This window comes from Diachasma alloeum, unplaced genomic scaffold, assembly GCF_001412515.2.
Source record: "Diachasma alloeum isolate Michigan unplaced genomic scaffold, Dall2.0 Dall_scaffold_00301, whole genome shotgun sequence".
NCBI classification, from domain to species: domain Eukaryota; kingdom Metazoa; phylum Arthropoda; class Insecta; order Hymenoptera; family Braconidae; genus Diachasma; species Diachasma alloeum.
In genome coordinates this window covers 1,194,121-1,218,621 of record NW_021680440.1, presented here as the reverse complement: position 1 = coordinate 1,218,621, position 24,501 = coordinate 1,194,121, and the positions used below count along the sequence as shown (strand labels likewise).

The 24,501-nt window shown below is 39.5% G+C and overlaps 1 protein-coding gene across 1 annotated transcript in view; it reads left to right on the top strand.

The window, feature by feature from the left end:
• The window catches only part of LOC107039557 (agrin), a 163,412-nt gene that overhangs the window by 44,696 nt on the left and 94,215 nt on the right, over positions 1-24,501 (top strand). Inside the window, exon 3 of the mRNA XM_015259239.1 lies at positions 352-384. Within this exon, the coding sequence (XP_015114725.1) occupies positions 352-384 (33 nt within the window). The remainder of the gene's footprint in view (positions 1-351; positions 385-24,501) is intronic.

Below are 24,501 nucleotides of genomic sequence, written 5' to 3'. Positions count from 1 at the left end.
ATGTCGAATCCTCCAGTTGACCAGATCCTCCAAAATTCATGGTCACAATCCACCAATTGATCACTCAAGCATTCCCCACCCCAAGCTCACAAACTCCATGTTTCACGCATCATGAAATTCCCCCATTAACACTGTAAATACACACGTGTAAAAGCGAACGTCACACCAACTGAAAACGTGCTCCATGCGGAAACTCTTCATTATCCGCAAACAATTGTATCCAGTCTGTGCCGGTAAACTATCACCAAGAGGATTACAAAAGTTCTCGTGAATCACGTAAAAGCCCCAACAACAAAAGCCCATGTTTATTTACTCAGCGGTATTTATAATTGTTTGTTTATTCTGTTGCAGGTAAGGATCAAAATTTCGCCAGTAATAATCAGGGTGAGTCTTTTTCAATTCTAACACTTAATACATTATTCACTGTAAAAATAAGTCCGTCAAAGTATCGTAACTGTCAATTATCGTTGATTATCAGTCTATTTAATGGAATATTTCTGCTCTTCGGGAGATACTTTTTACAGTGAATCATAATTTCTCTGCATGCGTAGTGACTTGAGAATGTTTTCTAAGAAATCACTAACGCGTAGGCACTAACGAGCTGTTCTTTTGCGATTGAGCTTGGATGACAAGTGCAACGATAGCGTCTTTTGTTGACGTAATTGACAATCAATTAACGGGCTCATTCAATCATACCCAACTCAGTTAACTTTATCGAGGAAGACTCAATCTTGAGAGCTAGTACCGGCGATACGATCAGTTCGATAGTAAAAGGTAGAGTGAAGCGGAGGGTGAGAATACAAAAAAAAATGAGAGGAAAGAAAACTCGGAGAAATCGTGGAGAGTGTGAACGGGTGGGAGTTGAAGGGGATGAGGGCAGATAAGAGCGGCGAATTGCAAGCAATCCGACTGATTAGGCTCCGCAGGTGTAATCCCGGCGGCACGTTTCTCTGTATCCATGATACTTGCTGTAGATGAAGAGAAAAAAGGGAGTCCATTTATATATAAAGAAGGTGGCTGAGGGAATCAGTCGTGTCGATGGGGGAGAACGGGAAAAAGTGTGGAGGTTGAAATGAGCCTGACATTGAGAGGTTAGGGATGAGTACCGGAGGATTCGGGGATTGTTCAAATGTGGGTCCGGATGTATGAGAGACTTACCGTCAAATTTCGTAATTTCGGCATGATTTTGGCGCCTCGGTTATCGGAGGATTACGGGTATCAGGAGATTTCGGAGTGCGAGTAGTTGACGTTCTTGTTCCAGCAAACAACAGTCTTTCTGACTTCTGAGGGATCATGTCATCCTCAAAATCGTTTGTTGGTGATTGGTAGTGACTGAGGACGACTTTACTTATGGAGATGCTTATTTGCATCAACTTGTGACACTTGACAAGCAAGTCTACCCCAAATTCATCAATTCCAGGTCAATCCGCTGGTAAATCAGACAGCTTCTGATCATTTAACATTCACAATCTCTCTCATCTCTCATGATATCACAAATCCTCTTTAAAATCATATGGTCGTGATTGGTAGACCATAAAAATCCTAAAGCATCATGTCACTCCTCGACTTTGACAAGACGAACGAACGTCCCCCTCATAATTCTAATGTCGTCTCTATCAGATTGCCATTGACCACCGATCGACCAACAATCATCTCCAAAATCACAGAAAAAAATTAAATTAACTCCTGCCGCCAGCAACAAATAACCAAAACTAGCGCATCGTGTCCGAATTTAAACAATACTCCTCACCCAAGGGATAGTCTCCCCTCCACACACCATTTTAGTTAATTACCACCTCCTGCACCCCCTCCATACCCCTATAATCATATCTAACAACGCTCTTAATGTACTCCCATTAATTAATGAAAGCAGAATTCAAATGCCGTCCAGTCATATTTCTCCCCATCTCATTCTCGCCTCTACATTCCAGTTTTGCGTAATAAAAGTAGAGTTGGACGGACAGAAAAAAAAATTGAAAAAAGGATGAAATAAAGTGCTGGCAACTCTTGCATTTGCTTCCGCGTAAAATTGTCTTGGTCTCTTTATTCTGTTTCTCCCGTTCTTTTTGTTTTGTTCCAAAAGCAATGCATTTAAATTATTTATAATGGGACTGCTTTTTCAATCTACATTGCAAAACGATGCGCCCTCTCTCTCCCTCACTAGCCATTTCTCCAGCTCGTGGTAGGGCGAGGGGGGGGGGGTACAGAATCGCGATTCCAAATAGTTGAGAGTGGCTTCTGCGACTCCATGTACTGAGACTCGGATTAACTCTTTGCGAATAATATAGTATGATGAAGGAAGAGATGAAAAAAAAGTGGAACCGGGAGCATTTCTCCATTATGAACTACCGGATAAAGTAACGTATGTGAGGCAAGAGCACACAGTGATTATTTGCTCTCCGTTAGTTCCGTTACTTCATCTCATCTTTCCGTCCGCGTTAGCCCGTTTTTTTTCTCTCTCATCCCACGAGTTCCATCGAAAGGAATCAATTAGTGGGAATCAATTAGCTCGCCATTGCATTTCCCACCTGACCGGCGGAAGCAATGGTCCACCATACTCGACATATTGACAGATGGAAAAATAAAATGTTGGAGTGAAAAAAGGATACGTGACTTGCACATTTTTTTCTCAGCTATCGGACGTAGATGTCACGGAAAATCGACAAGTTACTCGATTTCAGTCACATGTGGATTTTTATTTCATTATTTTTTTATCGCGGCAGTGTTGGTGGAAGGGGAAATGCGATTTGCGGTGGCTTGTTTGACAGAATTTTTATAGAAATTTTTTATTCGTGACGGATGCTTTGGATTTATATCAATTGATTGGTTACAGGATTAGGGGGGACTTGAAGTTTGTGAACAGGTCAGCGGTGATTGTTGAAAGGATTTCGTGATTTTTGAGCCGCGGGAAGACGGACATTCCTTGATGTACTTCAGATTTCAATTAATAGAAAATTTGAGAATTTTTCTCCTCGAATTTTCCTTGGAGTTTTTCATGAAATTGTGAATTTTCAATTACAAAAATCGTGAAATAGCAAACACCACGGAAAATTCAGAAGTGAATTCCTCAACTTCGCTGAATTTTCACTGATGAAATTCTCCGAAATTTCCGTGCAACTCACTTGCTAAAATTTCCCCTGAAGTGTATTAGCAACCTTACCTAAAATAAAAAAATAACATTCTCCATGAATGGATAACAGAATTGAAAATCAGTTTGAACTTCCCCCGGCATAAATTCCAGCATAATTAATTTGCCTGTTGTCACAGACATTAATTCTCCAAGAGATTCAATAAAAATTAGATATAAGAGGGGGAAAAAGAAAATGTAAATTTCCCCTTTGAACAAAGTTTTCCCTGACAGATTCGCTCCGCTAACTATCTCTCCGAGTGACGCTCTTGCAGTCGGAAAACTTGATTCGGGCTAATCGACTCGTGGCTCGAATGAATTCCCGCTACCCCGCCCTTTTCTGCCATTTAATTCGATTCGTCACTGACAATCAAGTCCACCTCTCGCCCTGCCCCTCCCTTTTTCGTGGGGTCTGGCTAGTTTGCTCACCCCCTCCCCCCTCGTCCCTCCCGGTACAGTTTCGAGTTTTCGAATATATATGTATACTCTCAGTGGTGAAATGGTCAGCGCTGCTACAGTTGGCCAACGCTTGAAAATTATTCAAACTCACCGGGAGGGGGTGCCGTGTCTCCCACGATTTTCCTGATGAATTCGATTAATGCCAACGGTTTATTTTGTTTTCAGTGAGTGGTGCGTCCACACTCTCGTGTGATGGTACCATCATGCTGTATTCAATTACTTCATGAAATTTTCCCCGAGTAAGACAAAGTTTACATTTGGGAGCAATGAGTGTTTCATATCCATTAGTTGATTGTGGTGTTAAGGATTTATGGAGATGGAAGAGAAGAATATTCCGATGTTATTGGGGTTTGTGATAGGGTTTTTATGCAGAGATAAAGGTTTATGTTGATGGGTAGTGCCATTTCATCATTGTGTGCAGTTTTCTGGGTGATGTGTGCAGGGCGAGAGGTTGTGAGAAATTTTGGGATGAACTGAGCTTGAACCTGAATTCTTCAGATTCTTAATAATTATCGATGCCAAGGAATATTTTTCTTTGGTTTCTCCTAGAAATGGTGAAAACAATTTTCTAGAAAAATACAACTTCCACAAAAAACTTGAAAAAATGCAGAAATCAATAAAAATAAGTCGAGTCAGGGTTCAATGAAAAATCAGTAAAGAAAGATCCTCCGGATATTTGCAGATCCCATTGATTTTTGAAAGTAATGGAATTTTCTAGCGAATTATCAAATTTTTTCTATAAAATTTTTTCGTACGCGCGCTCATTCTACTTTTTCAAAAACTATCACATCTCTGAACTCCTTTTGTAGCGCTGCATATTTCAATCTTAGAACGGTTTCACGGTAAATGTAAATGTTGCTGAATGGGAAAAATAATGTTGTGATCGTGCTGCCAAAGCAAGCTCCTCCCCCGTGTACCAACATCAGAAAATAAGTAATCTGGGGGAGTACACTGCGAAAGAGATGGAGATGAAGAGCTCGATACTTGTTACGCGAATAAGGAGAAATCGATATTCTATGGGCTGTAGTCTTTTTATTCTGTCGATATTCACTGCCGCCGGGCTTTTCACAGGAAATTCAGTCGTGACAGCGTGATTACATCACGGAGTATTGATAAATTTCGGAATATCCCCCACTCGATATTGTAGATGAGTTTGAAATAATGATAAAATTCAATCCGCTAGATAGGAAAATCTGATATTTTTTTCTCGTTACAATGGGCTAGGATTTTTATTGAATGACTAAAATTGTTCAGTTTCTATCTGCAGTTGTGATAGGGGTTTTTAACCGAGTTGATTCTGGGGGGAAATTTCAAACGGTGAAGCTATTGGAGGAATTGAATACTTTTGCTTCCGTCATTCAAATTTAAATTTACAATTCACTTGAATAAGATTTTTATCATAATTACAATTAAATTCCTTCTGGAACACACTTTAGAGTGTGAATTTCTGGAATTCAATGTTTGTTTGTTATCAATTTTTAATTAGTTCGCACGGTAATTCGTACTTTTTTTGAGAAAGCACATCGCGTCAATTTCTTGGATTGAAAACCCTAACAGGACAAAGTAACTAATCCACCAGAAGAATTAAATAATTTTTTTTACCCAAAGAGGAATTAATGGGAAAAATCCAGCGCGAAGCGAGAGTTGAATAAACCCGAGAATGAAACAGTGAGGAAGAGAAATCGTGACATTTTCACGAGAAACGCCATCAGAGAAGCGATTCCTCCTAATCCAGCGTCTCTTACGACGGGCATTGACTTACGGTTAATTTTCCAGTAAATAAACGCCCCGACGGTTGCACACAACCGTGGAACACGGCGCTAGAATCGATAGTCCATTATACTGACTTAAGTTACTCGATTTATATGTACGCCATCTTCTGTCGTACGTCTCCCCCCCTTCCCTCGCCGTCAACTTGCTGCGTTGTGAATTCCAAAGGACGTCAGAGATTCCAGGCCACAATTTTCGTATTGATTCTGGTATCGTCCGTGTTATGGTTCAATTACATTTGAATTTTTGTCATTTTTCGATATTGCTTTATCATTTTATCGGGCATTCGGGGGTTGGCATGCATTAATTAGCGTTTTCCGTTGATATCAGAAATGTTGAGATGGATAAAAGTACACGGCGAGAGATTTTTGATAAAAATTATTCTACCGTTCTACAAAAGTGTATCATGAGTCACCGTTTCCTCATTTCTATCCCGAAATTTAGTAAAAATTAATATGTAATGATCAAATTTTATTTTACGTTAGAAAAATTTTATTCTGATAAAAATAAAAATTACCGCAGCGGTAGGGTAAAATTTATTATGCGTCAGGATGAAATTTCTCTAACGAATAAAATTTGATCGTCATATATTAATTTTTACTAAATTACGGTACAATAATTTTTATCAAAAATTAGACAAAAGCGCGAAAAACCGGAAAGTTTCGTAGAATTATGAATCGAAATGGGATTATCGTTGAACACCATCCACTCCAGACGATAATTTTCGAAGTAAACGCACCCTGTCTCACGGCAGTGTTGCGATATTGAATGAATAAGAGGAAAATGAGACTGAACAAAGGAAACGAGTTAACAAGCAACAGAAGAAGACTTCTCTCTGAGCGCAGTTCGCCATAGGGAATTTTATCGCAAAACTTTCACCAACCTCAAAGATTATGTCTGTGGGCGGGGAGACGGGATGACTCTATACATGTCGTATAAGAAACAGTGGAGAATTCCAATTATGAAATGGAAGTCTGCCATTCTATACCAGAAACACTGGAATATTGTTCTGTTTGGGGGAGAAGACGATTCAATTGTGATCGTTGAATTTTCTCCTCGTGGCAATAGGGAATTGCGTAACACTTCTGATAAGGAAAGTAGCATGTTGACTCTTACCATTTGATCTGGAATTATGAAATGAAAAAATGAAATGTGGCACTTTAAAATTATCCGGCGGTGAAGGAAAATTTTCCCAATATGCAGACCATATTTACTTGAGCACGAAAAAAAATATCCTCGAATGTAAACTCCTGAAGAGTTTGAAATTACAGGGCGGCCATTGAGCTCCTCCGGTAATTAGCCTTCGACATGAATTTTCCTCATTTCTATTAATGGTCATGCAATAATTGAACCGAAATTCACAATTTCCATTTTCTTTCTCAAATTATGAATTTTGAATGACGAAATGCTTTGGAATTTCAGTGCAACTGTCACTTTAAGTGCCAAACACAAATGTTCAACCGTCGAATAATATCCAATGCCCATTGGCGGAAAATTGACAGTTATCGGGTATGAATACTCAATGACTTCTGACAACTCAAACCCGCGATAATTAATGTGGAAATGGCATTATAAATTCTATGAGAACAGCTAAATTTTCCTGACATTTGATACTCGATATCATGGATGGTATCATCGACAATCGAGCAGTAATTTTCGGGAGTAATTAACAGGATTAAATTGAGCAGATAGAATTACATTTTGGAGAAAACAATTATGAAATTGCAAATTTCCCAGCAAATTCAATAGAATTACCGCCAATGGAATTCAACAGGAGGTCGCCTCCCCCCCCTGAAGAAAACCCCAATTATCACTGAATGAAAAATAATAATTTTTTATGAGTAATCCTATAATCATATTTAAACTTCATAATCAATTCTATTTGACTGGAAAATAAGTCTCTTCTTTAACTTATCGTCGCACTTTTGATGTAGCCGTGACATAAAATAATTTATTTCATTTGAACCATTCTCAGCAATCTCAACCTCCGCCTAGTGCTGTATAATATATCAAAGAATGTACTTTAAAAAATTCATAAAATCGGCTGGATCTTTTTACCTCGCCGTTTCCTCGTTAAAATGACACGAGCAATATAAATTCAATGAGAATGGCAAAATCTTCCTGATATTTGATGCTCGACGGCCCCCGAATTCCCATCCAAAAGCAGTCGCTTTAACGTCAAATATTGACGAATGACAGTCGATAATGTTTGAAAGCAGCAGCTACCGCAAATAAGTTTGTTAAGCGGAATTCAACTATTAAGTGATTCACCGAATTCATTGGAAATTGGATTCAAACGGCCCGTCAGCTCCACTATTTACCTCGAATGTCTCGAATATTTATTTTTATCCCGATCCGTTCGCCGTTCCGCTGCGGACCCCTCATCACTGCACCACTGACCTGCACCTTCTGGCGTCCGTGTCATAACCAATGCTGACTTGTTACATTATACAGTGAGGATGGAGTTATAAAGGTCGACGAGCTAAATACGGAATTCACGGTTCATTGAAAGTACCGGGGATGTGGGGGCATGATGTGTGCTTTTCGAATTTACATAGAGAGGACTCTCGTTGAATCAGACCGGTGTATGTTGGAGTTTTGGAGAAGAGGGGCTGGGGAGTTTGGAACAATGAGGTGGGTTCTGATGATATTTGATCGGCGGGAGTTAATTATTTCGATGTCAAGTTATAATTTGTTACAATTGACGAGTTTGTAATTTATTAGGGACCGGGACAATTAAAAAATGAATGTTTTAAAAAATGAATGTTTTTTTTACCAATTGTTACTAGTGAACGACGAGAAATTTCTCAAATCCTATGAATTTTTACTATGTTAAATTGTAATATTTTCATATGATTTGAACCATTAGTTTATACTCTCGCGCCTCTCGTCCTCTTCCGCCAATATTCATTTTGAGAGAGGGGGGGGGGGAATATTTGTTTAACCGACGAAGTAAAAATTCATGTTTATCCTCCTAACCATTTTCTACTGTACCTGCTCTCAATTTTTCCTATGTTCAACAGTAATTGTTTTTTGTCAGTCGTATTTTTTCGTCCAGCACGTCGTAGTTTTCTATTTGTTCTCAAAATTACCATGTTAAATAGTGAATTTTCCAGTGTGGCGGGTATATACTCCTGCATTCTTTCCCTCACATCCTGACTTACTATCTTCTCATCGTAAAAAATAATTTTATATTCTTTCCGTGTAATGATCCACAGGTCATAAATATCGCTTGACACACATAGGTGGCAACAGTCATACAGATAAATCATGTCCAGTATTCGCCAGTTGACTTTTGCGAGGTCACGATGGAATCTATATGGAAATAATTCCTAGGTGATGCCAGTTGGATTTACGAGTCTGCCTGGCATCTCTGCAAACTAACGCATCACTGTATCGGTCTCAACCGTACACCGATGAGCCCTCAGCCCTCGTTTCTTGAAATTCTGTCACGCGAGATTGAATGACGGGATTTCCTCTTCACACCGTCTGTTTGTCATTTGACTTTCATTCGCCGTTAATGCCCTTTTCCTGTCCCCGTTTGCATTTTATTAACTCCGAGGGTATGAGGCTCGACGGATATTTTTATTTTTGGGTTAAGTAAGATAATTGCATAATGACGATAGTTTTCCAATGGGAGGGTACGAACTATTTCGCCTCGACGGAGCGGAATTGTTTTAGTTTATCGCCGATCTCTCGTTTTTTTTTTTCAACAACTTGGGCAATCGTAATAGTCCGTTCGTGTCACCACAAAATTTTCAATCTTCTACTCCCAATTTTCGTTCATTAACGGTTCGTAATTGCATCCGGAAGGCAACAAAACGAAAAATTCCGGGTGTATTTTCCATTTGTGAGGCACACCATGATTGCCGCTGAATTTTTCAGATGGTTCGAGCGATTTCCCGGGTAGATTTCCCACAGAGTGGCACAAACATGGAGATGTATTCTCTGAATGGTGTAATGTGAGAATTTCTGGATGGAATCAGGTTGAAAACGCACTGAAATTAGCAGTTTCAGGGGCAATTTCATTTCACTTTATTTTTATTCCATGCGGACGTACAGTTTAATAATGAAATTAATAAAATCAAGAGGTCAAGGTAATACTTATGACATATTTTACGTGGGAAATTCCACTCTGGGGAAAACATCTATGAAATTTCATGTTTCTCCAAAAATTCCAGTAAAGTCCCAATTTTTTAGTGACAGGAAGACGGAAATTCCACAATTTACATGAATTTTCAGGGGAAAGTAAATATTCACTGCCAAATTCCCTTCACTTTGCAGGGAATTCTTAAAAAATTCTTGAATTACCAGAAAAGTTTAAGGAATTCCCTGACAATTCAGAGGAATCTGGAATTAAAGGACAGATTTCTCTGAAATTTACAGTTTTCACTGATTTTTCCATGAAATTAAGAATTTTCAATGAGTAAATTCGCTGAAATTCCAATGGCAATGTAACGTGTTAGAAATTTCCAAGACTTACCGGAAAATTCATTGGAAAATTTTCAAAAGTGTAGAGTGTTGAACTCGAAAAACATTTTCCGCAATCGCTGACCCCAGTCAAATCCTCATCCGAATGATTTAGCTCTCGTCTTATCTCCCGGAATCCGAGCCTCGAAGGAAAATCGAGTTTTCAATTTCACCCCCGGCACACGCGCCTCCCCCTCCCTCCCTCCCGCCACCCGCCCCCACCAGCCATCCCGAATTGTGCCAAGTGAATTTCAAGTAGTTCTGCAAATTCACATTCACCACTCGTACATATCCACGAAGAATGGATATATAAATGTGTGTATGGATGTAGATGCATGTGGTTCTGTATATCCGTGTACTAAAGATGACGTATAGCCATGGCTACCCAGTTACCCAAAACGAAAATCCCCCGGACGGCGGAGGAGAGGCGGCTAACCCCCCATACGGTGTTGTTCGCGTTTGTACATCGAACTTGTGGAATCGAATTTGCATGGGACAAGGACCTCCCTGGAATGGGTCTTGTGTACTTGTATTTTGTAAAGTTGGTTAATAAATGTCTGAGGAGTTCTCGGTTACCGAAATTTTGCATTAGGGGGGAATGAATGCAGTTGTGAAATTATAGAATTCAACAGTGACATTATCTGGATAATGAGGGAATTGTGAAATCGCCTGATGAATAATTTCCTTCTCACACGGAAATTTTTGATAAAAATTATCCTACCGTTCTATAAAAGTGTATCATGAGTCATTGTTTCCTCATTTCTATTCCCAAATGTAGTAAAAATTGATATATGATGATCAAATTTTATTCTACGTTAGAGAAATTTTATCGTGATAAAAATAAAAATTACCGTGCCGGTAGGGTAAAATTTCTCTAACGTAGAATAAAATTTGATCATCATATATTAATTTTTTCTAAATTTCGGGATAGAAATGAGGAAACGATGACTCATGATACACTTTTATAGAACAGTAGCATAATTTTTATCAAGAATTTCTCTCAGTGTATCACGAAGCCCCGCGAGGGGGCGGAGCCCCCCCAATTATCTGCAATAACCGAAACATCTGTAACCCTTCCAAACTGACACACAGCACAAGCCTCATCCCCGCTAATCGACCAGTCTCCCTGAATACACAGGGTGTCGTCAAGACTCTCACGTTAAATATTCATTATAACTTAGCCACAATCTTGGAGGGTTGTAACCCCTCGTAGCCCCCCCAACCCCTATACAGTGGCTTTAAGTAAGATCTTAGCTGCCAGTGTGCATGGATAACAGGGAATAAGGGCTGATAACAGGAGTGCTCTCATCGACCGAGCGATGAGTTCTGTTCCGGAGATGAGCTGGCCGCAGTATTTGGAGTAATGGCGCATAAAAGAATTCATAGCATCAACGTAAATTTTTTTTTACGAACAACATCTTTGACATTTTACGGGATAACCGTCGGATGAGTATCGCCGCGACAACAAAACATTTCGCTTTTAACGGCAAATAACACCGAGCCAAATTATGCTGACAAGCCAACTCCGTCAGCTCCTTCTCAGAGTTACCCTTTGTCTTCTCGCTAATAGTATTCAATAATGATGTGGCTTTACCCGTCCCATTGAAACATAAATTTCAGTGGAATAGAATGGAATATACATGTTGAGTCTTGAGAAGTAGCAAGCCCCTCTGGTACGGCAAAGAGGGCCCTTGAAAGCTCAACACTCGACTGCACCCCTAGCTTGTGGTTTCCTGCGCTCAGAAGTGGTGACTGCAGTCGGGCACGTATCTTCTCGTTCGCCTGCATTTTTTTTTCAGGGATATAAGTGCGCCCTTGCAGTCACCTCCCGGCGTGCAAATATTGACTATTCTGTGTGTTTCGCAGACGCTTTTTTCGTCGACATCTTTCACGGTATTTTTAATGACGGTGTTTGTTGTACTTACGCACGTCTGCACTTGGTGTTCTCACATGGTTGTGATGTCGCGATTTTTGAATGGGCTTTTATTCCACGAATGAACAATTCCGTGGGCTCAGGCAGTACACGGAGAGAAAGAATATGCGGAGACAACTGATTGTGGAAATAAATTGATTCAACTCATTATATTACGTTACTAATACTGTAAACAAAAATTTATTTGAAATGAATCATGACCTAATGTGACAAAAAGCAATTTCAGGTGCAAAACGCGATATTTTTTCGCGAATTATGCGCAAGAAAATCGTAAAATACGTTTTTATTCTAATGGAACGTTTTTATATTAATGAACGTATTTTACGTTTAGGTTTTTCTGTGTGTGGTATCCCGTCGAGAAGCGAAAAATATTTTCCTTCAATTCCCCCTTTTTTGCAGTCCAAAATCAGAATATTGGAGGGGGAATAATCGGCTTGCAGGATTGTAAAGCAATTAAATCCCCTATATACTGGATTCACAATACGCAAATAGTTTTTTTCAACGAAAAATATTTGGCTTTTCCACCGCGACAGATTATCGAGCCCCACAGCCATGTGGTTATACGCTAACTATACGTTCTTCTCAACCGACACCTCCATGGATTCCATCGATTTTATCCCCGGGCTGAGGGTGCGGCGTTATTTTCAATCTCAACTTGCTTGCAACAGCAGAAAACATAAATAACGATTGGAAATATCTATCTGAACAATTCACTGTTTCTCATCCTCCGAGTGTGCTCCGGGCGATCACGTATTTGAAAGTTAGCGGAGGAAAAGTTTTCTTTATTCGAAATGAGAACCGATGGGAATTATTTTGAGAAGTTGGCGGGGGATCTCAATTCGAAGATGATTCTTTTGTATCAGACCGAGTTGCAGCGAGCCCTCTCAAGTGTAGTGTAAGGGTCAGGCACTGAGTGTCAGAATATAAGGGTCAAAACATTAGGGTCAGAATATAAAAGTAAAAAAAGGGGGTGTCAGGCAATTTTTTTTTCACAGCAAAAACGAATTCCTGAATTTCACACACCTTTTGTAGACATTTTTCAGACATTAAAAAATGTCTGAATAAAATGAAAATTTGTCTGAATGTCAGACTAACAAGTGCCTAAACATCTCGACTCCTATTTGAAATGCAAACAAATTTTCATTTTATTCAGACGTCTGTGTGTGGAATTCAGACATTCGTTTCTGCCGTGCTGTTTGCTAATTTCCCCCAACGTTTTTCTCCGCGCTAAAACTACAACTTGATCCGATTTTCCAATCGATAGTTTATAAGCCATGTTCAATGCAGTCGATGAGAATTCATGCGCCAGGTGAAAGCAAGGAATAAAATTTTAATTAATGAGAATCGGAAAGTGATGGATTGAGAGGGATGGAACATCAAAACTTGCCGAGTTCTTTATGAATACGGAATGAGAGGGATGAACAAAGATGGTCGCTATGCATACATAATTACTGCAATTGGATAAAGAGTGCCCTCCAGCGGGTCGTCTCGCTTTATCAATTGAAATTGGGTCAACAGCTCGTGACGAATCTCTGTGAAGCAGAAATGTCAATTAAAACATATTGAAACATATCCTCCAATGCAGATGAAGAATCACTCGGCGGTGATCTGCCGATGCGTTTCATCTGGCGAAGCCAGTGAATATCAACTGTAACTCTCAACCTAAATGTTCACAGCACGTGATGCATTACTCTGTGTACCGCTGTATCTCTAGGGTAATCCACTTCTGAGTCGGGGGAATCCATGATCAAGAGCAGGAATCTTCTGCTTTTGAGGCAAGTAGAGTCGAGCCATAGACATTTCTTTGGTCTGGATTACCACCCACTGGGGATTATCCGACTTGATACTGTGAGGAATGCTACAATACATATTCGGGGAGTGATTTAGTTTGAGATGTTGGATGGGGATGTGTTCTGGCATCGGTTCCACCTGTGGAAAGATGGTAAGGGGTTGAAGATCGGCTGGACGTCAGCTGTTCGACGAGAAACTTTCGGAAAAATTACCGAACAAGTCGAGTAATCGTCGAGCGAACTCTTGTATTTGACCGATTTTAAGGTGTTTCGTGTGTAGATCACCGGATCAATTTTCAAGTAACTATTTAAGTGTACATTTGAACATTTTTTGAATATTGATTTTATTCATCAGATTGATTGAGTTTTTTCTCATCACCTACGGGTGGCAAATAATTTTTATTTGATGTTATTCTAATTATTGAAATAATATTAAAATGCGTCTCGAGCTGGTAAAACTATCGTTTTCTCTCTCTCAGTTCCATGGTCTAACCCATACCTTTCCAAATCATTTGTGCAAATAACTTTATGAAATTTGAAAAAAATCTGAGACTTATACGTGTTCGCAAGAAAGATTTGATTTATCACCCACTAGTTTTTCCTCAATAGTTCATTATTTTTTTGGGTGCCATGGAAATTTCCCTAGTTGAGAGTGGGTAACCTCGGAGTTTATAGGTGGAGGGGTGACAAAAACATCCAAATTTCATTATTTTTTTTCTTGAACGTGAGGTCTGAAGAAAATGTGCAAGAATTCTCAATGATGCAGCATACTCAGAATATTCCCCAGTAAATTTTCAAATTTTTTTTCATTATTTTGACTTTACCGGCGAAACATCTTAACGAGCCTCTGCGGCAGTAGGAAAATGTCAAGGGTCGGGGGAGGTATCATCAGACGATAACATCAGTCAAGTGGTCAGTCTGTGTGGCCAGCCTCACGTGGAGGCATCAAAGAAATCTTTGGGCTGTAAACCGAGAAAAGAAAGGCGTTGAAAAGTCCAACTAAAACGATCATATCACACATCACGTCGTCATAAAAGTCTCCCAGCGATTCGCCGACAAAATGAGAGATGACGGTCACTAGTCGGGATTAACTGTCCGCGAGATAAAAAAAACAGGCGGTATACTGTGTCCGTTTCTCCCGCGTTGACCATTATTCAGCGATATTAAATTCACCATTGCGGTGGGAAATTTTTGCTGACATAATAAGGAGCATTAGGTGCACTGTTCCGTACACAGTTGAATGAAATTAACCGTGTGGAAATGAGAAGTGGTGGGCGTGCGTGTGGACAAACTGAGGGGGATGACGGAAAATGACCGGTGTACAACATCCACTGAAAGTGGATTATGGCCAATGTCAGATTGAAACGGCAAGTGGGGGTGCCAGTGTCATTGAGTGCGGTGGGATATCAATAGGGGTTCACTGTTAGGAAATTCCTCTGGAAATTTCAAGTAAAATATCTTGAAATTTTCAACTTTTTTTAATTTTCTTGAATATTCAATGAAATTTGACTTCTCAGGTTCATACGACAATGAAAAATACGGAAAATCGCGAAGATTCAGGCAACTTTTCTTCTGAATTTTTAATCTGCTGCTTAATTTTCGCGATTGGTGTGAAAATCCAAATTGTCATTGAAAATTCAGTGATCATTCATCATGAAAAAATGATAATTTTATTGAATTTCCAAAATGAATCAGGAATTCCATAAGCTTTTTAGTCTGAAATTGTTTTTTTGTGAATTTTTAGAGAATAATTGATTAACAAAATTAAGGATTTTATGGATTTTCAGATCATGAGAACGGAAAATCAATGGAATATTTGATTTTTCATTCATTTTTTGGTTAAAAATGTCATCTTTGTCACTTGACATTTCTTTTAATTCTTCCGGGGGTGAACGTGTTGAAATCCTCCTTGAAAGATTTCAACTCTCAAAATTCATCCCTAATCTTCTGCCCGCCTTTATAATTCCACAGAATCTTAACAATTGCCGCTAACTCCCATCAAAATTTAGTCCTCCGCCGTAGCCCCATTGATTATAAATTTTTAACGAGATTACTGGAAACTATGTTGAATAAAGTTCAGATAACCGCGCTTCCATTATCCCGAGGATAAATTCACGTTACTAATAACTTTGTCGAGTTCTCCCCGTGAATTACTTGGAGCATTTTCCAAATACCCCGAAGCGCATCAGCGAGGAAGAGAAAAATATCTTTTTTTTTTCCAAAGAGTAGGAGCCAATCTACACCTCCGCCATTATTGAGTATAGAAATATGTGATAGAAAATGGACGTAGCGCAGTTCGCACAGCTGTCCCCAGGAGGTCGTAACGTTCGTTATTATCCCGACGAAATTACACGACGGTTTTACCACCATAACCCACCGATTCCCCCCGTCGCTCGTTGGTTTTGTGCGTTATAAAACCATTTCGCCGACAAGCTGCATCGTAAAAATGCCCAATTAAAAAGTTTAATAATTAATACATTGGCTGTTAAAGAATATTCCGTGGTTTTTCAGGGCGTTGGGATATATAGAGATCATTGAATAGGATCGGGGAGGCTATTGATCTGTTTCCATCGGATTTTTTCAGTTGTTCACTTTTCTTTTATGCACGGAGAGAAATTTTCGATAAAACTTATTCTACCGTTCTATAAAAGTGTATCATGAGTCATTGTTTCCTCATTCCTATCTCGAAATTTAGTAAAAATTAATATGTGATGATCAAATTTTTTTTCTGCGTTAGAGAAATTTTCTCTTGATAAAAATAAAAATTACCGTGCCGGTAAATTAAAAATTATTGGACTGGAACGGTAAAATTTATTATGCGTCAGGATAAAATTTCTCCAACGTAGAATAAAATTTCATCATCATATATTAATTTTTACTAAATTTCGGGATAGAAATGAGGAAACCCTTCTTTAGGGAGTTTTTTCCAATTGTTTGTATGAAAAACAATGGAGGAAAATCCTTAAACAAGCGAAGTTATAAGCGAAAAATGATTTATTTGAATCAAATAAAGTTTATTTAAATAGCATCAAATGATTTTTTTTTAAATCATCAAATACAAATTTTTATTTGAAGTTTTGTTTATATTGAATAAATACTTTTTTTACTGTCAATGAATATTCGTTTGATATTAATAATTTATTCTCTTTGAGATGGTACTAAACTCGAAAAGAATTGAATGAGAAACATGCAACTGGCTACACGATTTAGTAGATAATTTTAATTCAACTGTCTCTCCGCGCGCTCTCTCATCTTTCATCACCAACTCATCCAGCATAGTGCCCCCACCATAAAAGAATGAAATAATCCTCCCCAAAGTGCATAATTACCAGCATAGCCTTAAATACCCCGAGCACTCGAGCCATACTTTCCAGCCTTAATATAATGACGCAAAGACCAGAGTGCTCTATCCTCTTTGGAGGGCAGGACCCTCACTCCTCTGTGTATCATAATTAACCCGGAATCGTTAGAGACTGGCGCCTCTGGAAACTCACTCCGTTAAGATACAACTACTGCAACCCCAACCGCACCAGCATTACAAGTAGAACCATACTGCTCTCGCCGTGAACTTCTAAATCCAGTGAACACAGACACCTTTCTAGCTTTTAGTAGCGAATATTCGTGTAACTCAATTATTTAGCCGTACTATCATTCAACTCGTGATTCAAATTTTCGAAACTACCACATTCGATATTCCTTTGTTCAATTAATTGTTTACGATCATTCTTATTGCTCCAAGCAATACCGATGAGAATCATATGTCCGAATTTATCAGCTGTTGAATTTTCATATTACAATAAATGATTTGCATGTTTTAATTCCTATGCTAACTGAATAAGATTTTAATCATACTCAGAATTCAATTTCTTCTGGAATACACTTTAGAATCTTTTAGAGCGGTATTCAATTTTCTTGTTTGTTACGCGAGCTTCATGAAAATTCGACGCAAGACGATTGCACTCATGGAAACCGGCTTATTTTCTCCATTTGTTCGAGACGTCATGCTCGAGTTCTCATTTTTTTTTCTCGTGAATTGTTGAAGTTACATATGAACGTGGGCAGAAAAATTCATGAATTTGCGTGAATTCTACTTAAAACTTGAAATGTCACAACTATTTTTTCCCTAAATCTGGTTTAAGGTCACTCTCATGAGATTTACTAGAATATTTTCCATGAAATTTCAAAAAATTTCTAAGAGTGTGTGGTGGAATTGCGCTGCAAGAAATTCATGGGTAATTGAATTTCGACTCCTCCTGCAATGCCCCGATCAATAATGAGCCAGCACATACGTCAATATCCCACTCATTTCGCGAACGTTTGACTTATTGCCCTCGATGGCGTTTTTACCTCTGACCACAATCAAATATTCTCAGCGTGGGCAAGGGCAAGCAACACCAATTTGATCGGAAATAAATGTCAACTCGAAGATAAAAATCGACTTACCCAGAATTTTAAAAAATACTACGTTGGACCAACGGTGATAATTATGGAGATCTCTGGAGGTTTTCACAGCTGCACAAAGCGCGGGTCGAGCCACCACGAGGCATTCGGTCTTCTTCTAGAGTTGCGCCGAATGAAGTCCTTAATCTTTATAAACGTCAAGAGCCAGGAGTCTCTTTGCCACTTCCCTGAGCAGTAACCTCGATGGTACACGGCGAGAAACATCTCCATCTGAGTTTACCTCGTCTTACGGGTGCGGCTCCAGTTCCGGAATGGCCAATGTGCATGTGACATTCGCATCAGCAGCGATACAAAAGGATTATCTATCTTGTGTGAACATCACTAGGAAAACTAGTGTCTTAAATGAATATACTTTTGACCCTTTTTTGAGACGTTCGCCTCCCCAAATTTAAGGCATTTTCAGGGTGTCAAATTAAGGGACCTCGATAATTTTTGTTGAAAATTTATGATTGAATTTTTTCGTTTGGCCAAAGTCGACTTTCCATCTCAGAAAGTCCATTAACATCAGAATTGTTAGTAGATAAAGAATCAACGTTCACTCAGCAAAAAAATTCGATTTTGTCGAAAGTCGAATTTCCCCCTGAAAAAATCCAAGATATGACACTTTTGGCCTCGGGTGAAAAATTTTTTTTTTCATTTTCGACTTTTCCCCCATACTGTTGATAGTTCTGGATAGCCCGTCCCTCAAATAGTCGGAATCCCCTTTCACTCGGTTCAAAAAGTCGATTTTGGCGAAAGTTGACTTTTCCCCTGAAAAAATCCAAGATATGACACTTTTGGCCTCGGGTGAAAAATTTTTTTTTTTTCATTTTTGACTTTTCCCCCATCCTGTTGATAGTTCTGGATAGCCCGTCCCTCAAATAGTCGGAATCCCCTTTCACTCGGTTCAAAAAGTCGATTTTGGCGAAAGTTGACTTTTCCCCTGAAAAAATCCAAGATATGACACTTTTGGCCTCGGGTGAAAAATTTTTTTTTTTTCATTTTTGACTTTTCCCCCATCCTGTTGATAGTTCTGGATAGCCCGTCCCTCAAATAGTCGGAATCCCCTTTCACTCGGTTCAAAAAGTCGATTTTGGCGAAAGTTGACTTTTCCCCTGAAAAAATCCAAGATATGACACTTTTGGCCTCGGGTGAAAAATTTTTTTTTTTTCATTTTTGACTTTTCCCCCATCCTGTTGATAGTTCTGGATAGCCCGTCCCTCAAATAGTCGGAATCCCCTTTCACTCGGTTCAAAAAGTCGATTTTGGCGAAAGTTGACTTTTCCCCTGAAAAAATCCAAGATATGACACTTTTGGCCTCGGGTGAAAAATTTTTTTTTTTTCATTTTTGACTTTTCCCCCATCCTGTTGATAGTTCTGGATAGCCCGTCCCTCAAATAGTCGGAATCCCCTTTCACTCGGTTCAAAAAGTCGATTTTGGCGAAAGTTGACTTTTCCCCTGAAAAAATCCAAGATATGACACTTTTGGCCTCGGGTGAAAAATTTTTTTTTTTTCATTTTTGACTTTTCCCCCATCCTGTTGATAGTTCTGGATAGCCCGTCCCTCAAATAGTCGGAATCCCCTTTCACTCGGTTCAAAAAGTCGATTTTGGCGAAAGTTGACTTTTCCCCTGAAAAAATCCAAGATATGACACTTTTGGCCTCGGGTGAAAAATTTTTTTTTTTTCATTTTTGACTTTTCCCCCATCCTGTTGATAGTTCTGGATAGCCCGTCCCTCAAATAGTCGGAATCCCCTTTCACTCGGTTCAAAAAGTCGATTTTGGCGAAAGTTGACTTTTCCCCTGAAAAAATCCAAGATATGACACTTTTGGCCTCGGGTGAAAAATTTTTTTTTTTTCATTTTTGACTTTTCCCCCATCCTGTTGATAGTTCTGGATAGCCCGTCCCTCAAATAGTCGGAATCCCCTTTCACTCGGTTCAAAAAGTCGATTTTGGCGAAAGTTGACTTTTCCCCTGAAAAAATCCAAGATATGACACTTTTGGCCTCGGGTGAAAAATTTTTTTTTTTTCATTTTTGACTTTTCCCCCATCCTGTTGATAGTTCTGGATAGCCCGTCCCTCAAATAGTCGGAATCCCCTTTCACTCGGTTCAAAAAGTCGATTTTGGCGAAAGTTGACTTTTCCCCTGAAAAAATCCAAGATATGACACTTTTGGCCTCGGGTGAAAAATTTTTTTTTTTTCATTTTTGACTTTTCCCCCATCCTGTTGATAGTTCTGGATAGCCCGTCCCTCAAATAGTCGGAATCCCCTTTCACTCGGTTCAAAAAGTCGATTTTGGCGAAAGTTGACTTTTCCCCTGAAAAAATCCAAGATATGACACTTTTGGCCTCGGGTGAAAAATTTTTTTTTTTTCATTTTTGACTTTTCCCCCATCCTGTTGATAGTTCTGGATAGCCCGTCCCTCAAATAGTCGGAATCCCCTTTCACTCGGTTCAAAAAGTCGATTTTGGCGAAAGTTGACTTTTCCCCTGAAAAAATCCAAGATATGACACTTTTGGCCTCGGGTGAAAAATTTTTTTTTTTTCATTTTTGACTTTTCCCCCATCCTGTTGATAGTTCTGGATAGCCCGTCCCTCAAATAGTCGGAATCCCCTTTCACTCGGTTCAAAAAGTCGATTTTGGCGAAAGTTGACTTTTCCCCTGAAAAAATCCAAGATATGACACTTTTGGCCTCGGGTGAAAAATTTTTTTTTTTTCATTTTTGACTTTTCCCCCATCCTGTTGATAGTTCTGGATAGCCCGTCCCTCAAATAGTCGGAATCCCCTTTCACTCGGTTCAAAAAGTCGATTTTGGCGAAAGTTGACTTTTCCCCTGAAAAAATCCAAGATATGACACTTTTGGCCTCGGGTGAAAAATTTTTTTTTTTTCATTTTTGACTTTTCCCCCATCCTGTTGATAGTTCTGGATAGCCCGTCCCTCAAATAGTCGGAATCCCCTTTCACTCGGTTCAAAAAGTCGATTTTGGCGAAAGTTGACTTTTCCCCTGAAAAAATCCAAGATATGACACTTTTGGCCTCGGGTGAAAAATTTTTTTTTTTTCATTTTTGACTTTTCCCCCATCCTGTTGATAGTTCTGGATAGCCCGTCCCTCAAATAGTCGGAATCCCCTTTCACTCGGTTCAAAAAGTCGATTTTGGCGAAAGTTGACTTTTCCCCTGAAAAAATCCAAGATATGACACTTTTGGCCTCGGGTGAAAAATTTTTTTTTTTTCATTTTTGACTTTTCCCCCATCCTGTTGATAGTTCTGGATAGCCCGTCCCTCAAATAGTCGGAATCCCCTTTCACTCGGTTCAAAAAGTCGATTTTGGCGAAAGTTGACTTTTCCCCTGAAAAAATCCAAGATATGACACTTTTGGCCTCGGGTGAAAAATTTTTTTTTTTTCATTTTTGACTTTTCCCCCATCCTGTTGATAGTTCTGGATAGCCCGTCCCTCAAATAGTCGGAATCCCCTTTCACTCGGTTCAAAAAGTCGATTTTGGCGAAAGTTGACTTTTCCCCTGAAAAAATCCAAGATATGACACTTTTGGCCTCGGGTGAAAAATTTTTTTTTTTTCATTTTTGACTTTTCCCCCATCCTGTTGATAGTTCTGGATAGCCCGTCCCTCAAATAGTCGGAATCCCCTTTCACTCGGTTCAAAAAGTCGATTTTGGCGAAAGTTGACTTTTCCCCTGAAAAAATCCAAGATATGACACTTTTGGCCTCGGGTGAAAAATTTTTTTTTTTTCATTTTTGACTTTTCCCCCATCCTGTTGATAGTTCTGGATAGCCCGTCCCTCAAATAGTCGGAATCCCCTTTCACTCGGTTCAAAAAGTCGATTTTGGCGAAAGTTGACTTTTCCCCTGAAAAAATCCAAGATATGACCCCAGGTGAAAAAAAAAATGTTCTCATTTCTGCATCGCTGGCGCCTCGAGTGTTTCATGAGCATTAGAATAGTTAGTAGATACAAAATTGACGTTCACTCGGTGGCAATGTTCATGAAATTTCAATTTTATTCTGACACTGTAGCTGGATTTTTTCAGTACTGTCACTAGAATTTTTCCAAAGGGTCTTTCTCCGCGTGGTATTTTGTGTTTGCGAGGCAGAAATTTACGTGGAAATATGCGTGCTGAAGACAGTGTGGAATGTTGGGGGTGGGGTTGAGCTGAGGAAATCGAAGGGCAGACGCCGAGACATGCGGAACGACGACAAGTTAATCTCCCCTTCGTCCTGGGCATTAACTTTTAAAGAGCTCTTGAGAAGGCTCAAGATCTTTGATAGTTTATCAATTAAAGTTGAGGATGGGGGATGGCTTCTCACTTATTCTTGTTTACATCGATTAAGACTTGTATTCCATCTAGTGAGTTGCTTAATAAGGGCTTCAACTGCGTTAAGGATCACGTTTCATCAAAATCTTATCGCCCGAAAAATTTTAAACTGAAGAATTTCGATAAAAAGAGATCATTGTTCAAAAATTTCGCCCTTTATTTTTACTCAATTAATTTTTACCTAATTTCGAGATAGAAATGCGGAAACGATGACTCATGATACCCCTTTATAGAACGCTAGAGTAATTTTTAACAAAAGTTTCTCTCCGTGTGCCGAAGAATTGCGTCCATTCGACGAATTCACAGCCTGAGTCGATGGCCATTCGCCCCTTCTTGGGAGATCCATTCACAAGGCATTCACCCACTGCATTGCGTCGAACTATCCCATCCCAATAATTCTACCACCACCTACATTTTTTTCGGAGCATATCACCCCCCTCCCCCACTTCCCCAGATAATCCGCCCAAAGGGAATGAAACTATACATCCATTGTCTGCAGTTCGACATCAGCATCATCCGTCATTGTCACCATAATCAGATCCAGGATCAGGACAACTGAATTTTTCGATTCCAACCGAGTCAGATATCGAATCTGCACAATGATGAACGTACTTTCATTACGTACCCTTGTTTTCATCTCTTTATGTCCCATCACAATGGCAGTTGGTCTTTTCATCCATCTTCCAATGTAGCCCCCGGATTTTTTCTCCCATTATCCCCCGAAGTACATGACAGCAGCCTGATCAAAGCGTTCCCTGAGTTTCCGTAATTCAATGAGGGCACCTATTGAATCTCATTTGTGTAACTTCTGCTCGATCGACTGAGTGAATCTTCCGTCTTCTTCTGTAATGCCTCTGCTGGTACTCGAATCCTCTGTCTCGGTAATTGGTAAGTGCACGGAGGATCTGCAGACAAACTTCATTACTGCGGCACTCGGTGTAAACATTTCGGCTTGTAGTGCATGCTCCAAACTTGAGAGGGTCTAATAGGTTGTATATTGGGCTGAGGCAGATGTTTCCATCGTTCAACGATTCATCGAAGACATGGTGATTGATAAACAAGACATTGTCGTTATGTTTTATGATACAAGTCGTCTGATTTAAGACATTTTTTTCTGGGAATAATATTTTTTCCCGAAAAATTTGCCCCCTCGAAATTATTTAGTTTTGTCAATAACACTGTTTTCGGAAAGAAAATTGTAGTTTCCTCTTGAAATTATCATTTATTTTTATTTTGAATTTGTCATTGATTCAACGCGACTGAAGATCTCTTCAGGGGATTTCATAATTTTTCGAGAGAACTAATTTGTTTTCTCAGTGAACGACAAGACATTAAGCCCATCAGGACATGGAATCACCAGACGTTTTTCTGGTGACTTATCAATTTTCTCCCAATTTATTCAAGTTCCACATTTGTAATGAGCGTGCGCCGAGAAAAATGATTTACTTGAATCAAATAAATTTTTTTTTGAAACAAAAATTTTCATTCGAAGCTTTGTTTACATTAAACAGATATTTTTTTACTATTAATAAATCTTCATTTGCATCAAATAAACATTTGTATTCCATTCGAAAGAACCATTTTTCTAGGTCTCCACCAAAAATGACTCCAATTTGTTAACCAAACCCCGTTCCCACAATTTCGCTTACGTCGAATCTTCATCCTCCATCGATTTCCCCCCGCGGATATTGAACTTTGATCGAGTTAGAAAACATCATTACAAACTTTATCATTTTTCCCGGATTATAAAGTTCTCCCTTTACACTCGATTTTTCCTCTCTCTCCCCCTCCCCCTTCCCCCCACATCTCATCCATGTTGAATATCATGGAGGCCGTCTGAATGGTGCGGTCACGTAGAGAGTGTCTCCGAGCCGGTGGGTGAGTCGTTCTAGTGTTCCTCGTGGGACTCTAGGTACTGACACGAACAAGACAGGGTCCTTGCGAATGGCGGAGTGGATGGAAAGACTGGGAATAGGAAAAAGGCACGGTATCTCCACTGGGACAATGAAAAATTCCCCTCCCCCCCTCCCCCCTCTAACCTTCACGTGGAACACGAAGTGGTTTGGGTGAGGCAGCCTTATTGTCAAACCACGAGCAGTCGTTTTTCGACCTGAGAGGAAAGGTCTCAGCCATTTTCCTTATTCAAGACTTTTTGCTTCTCCAACCCCCCCCCCCCCCCC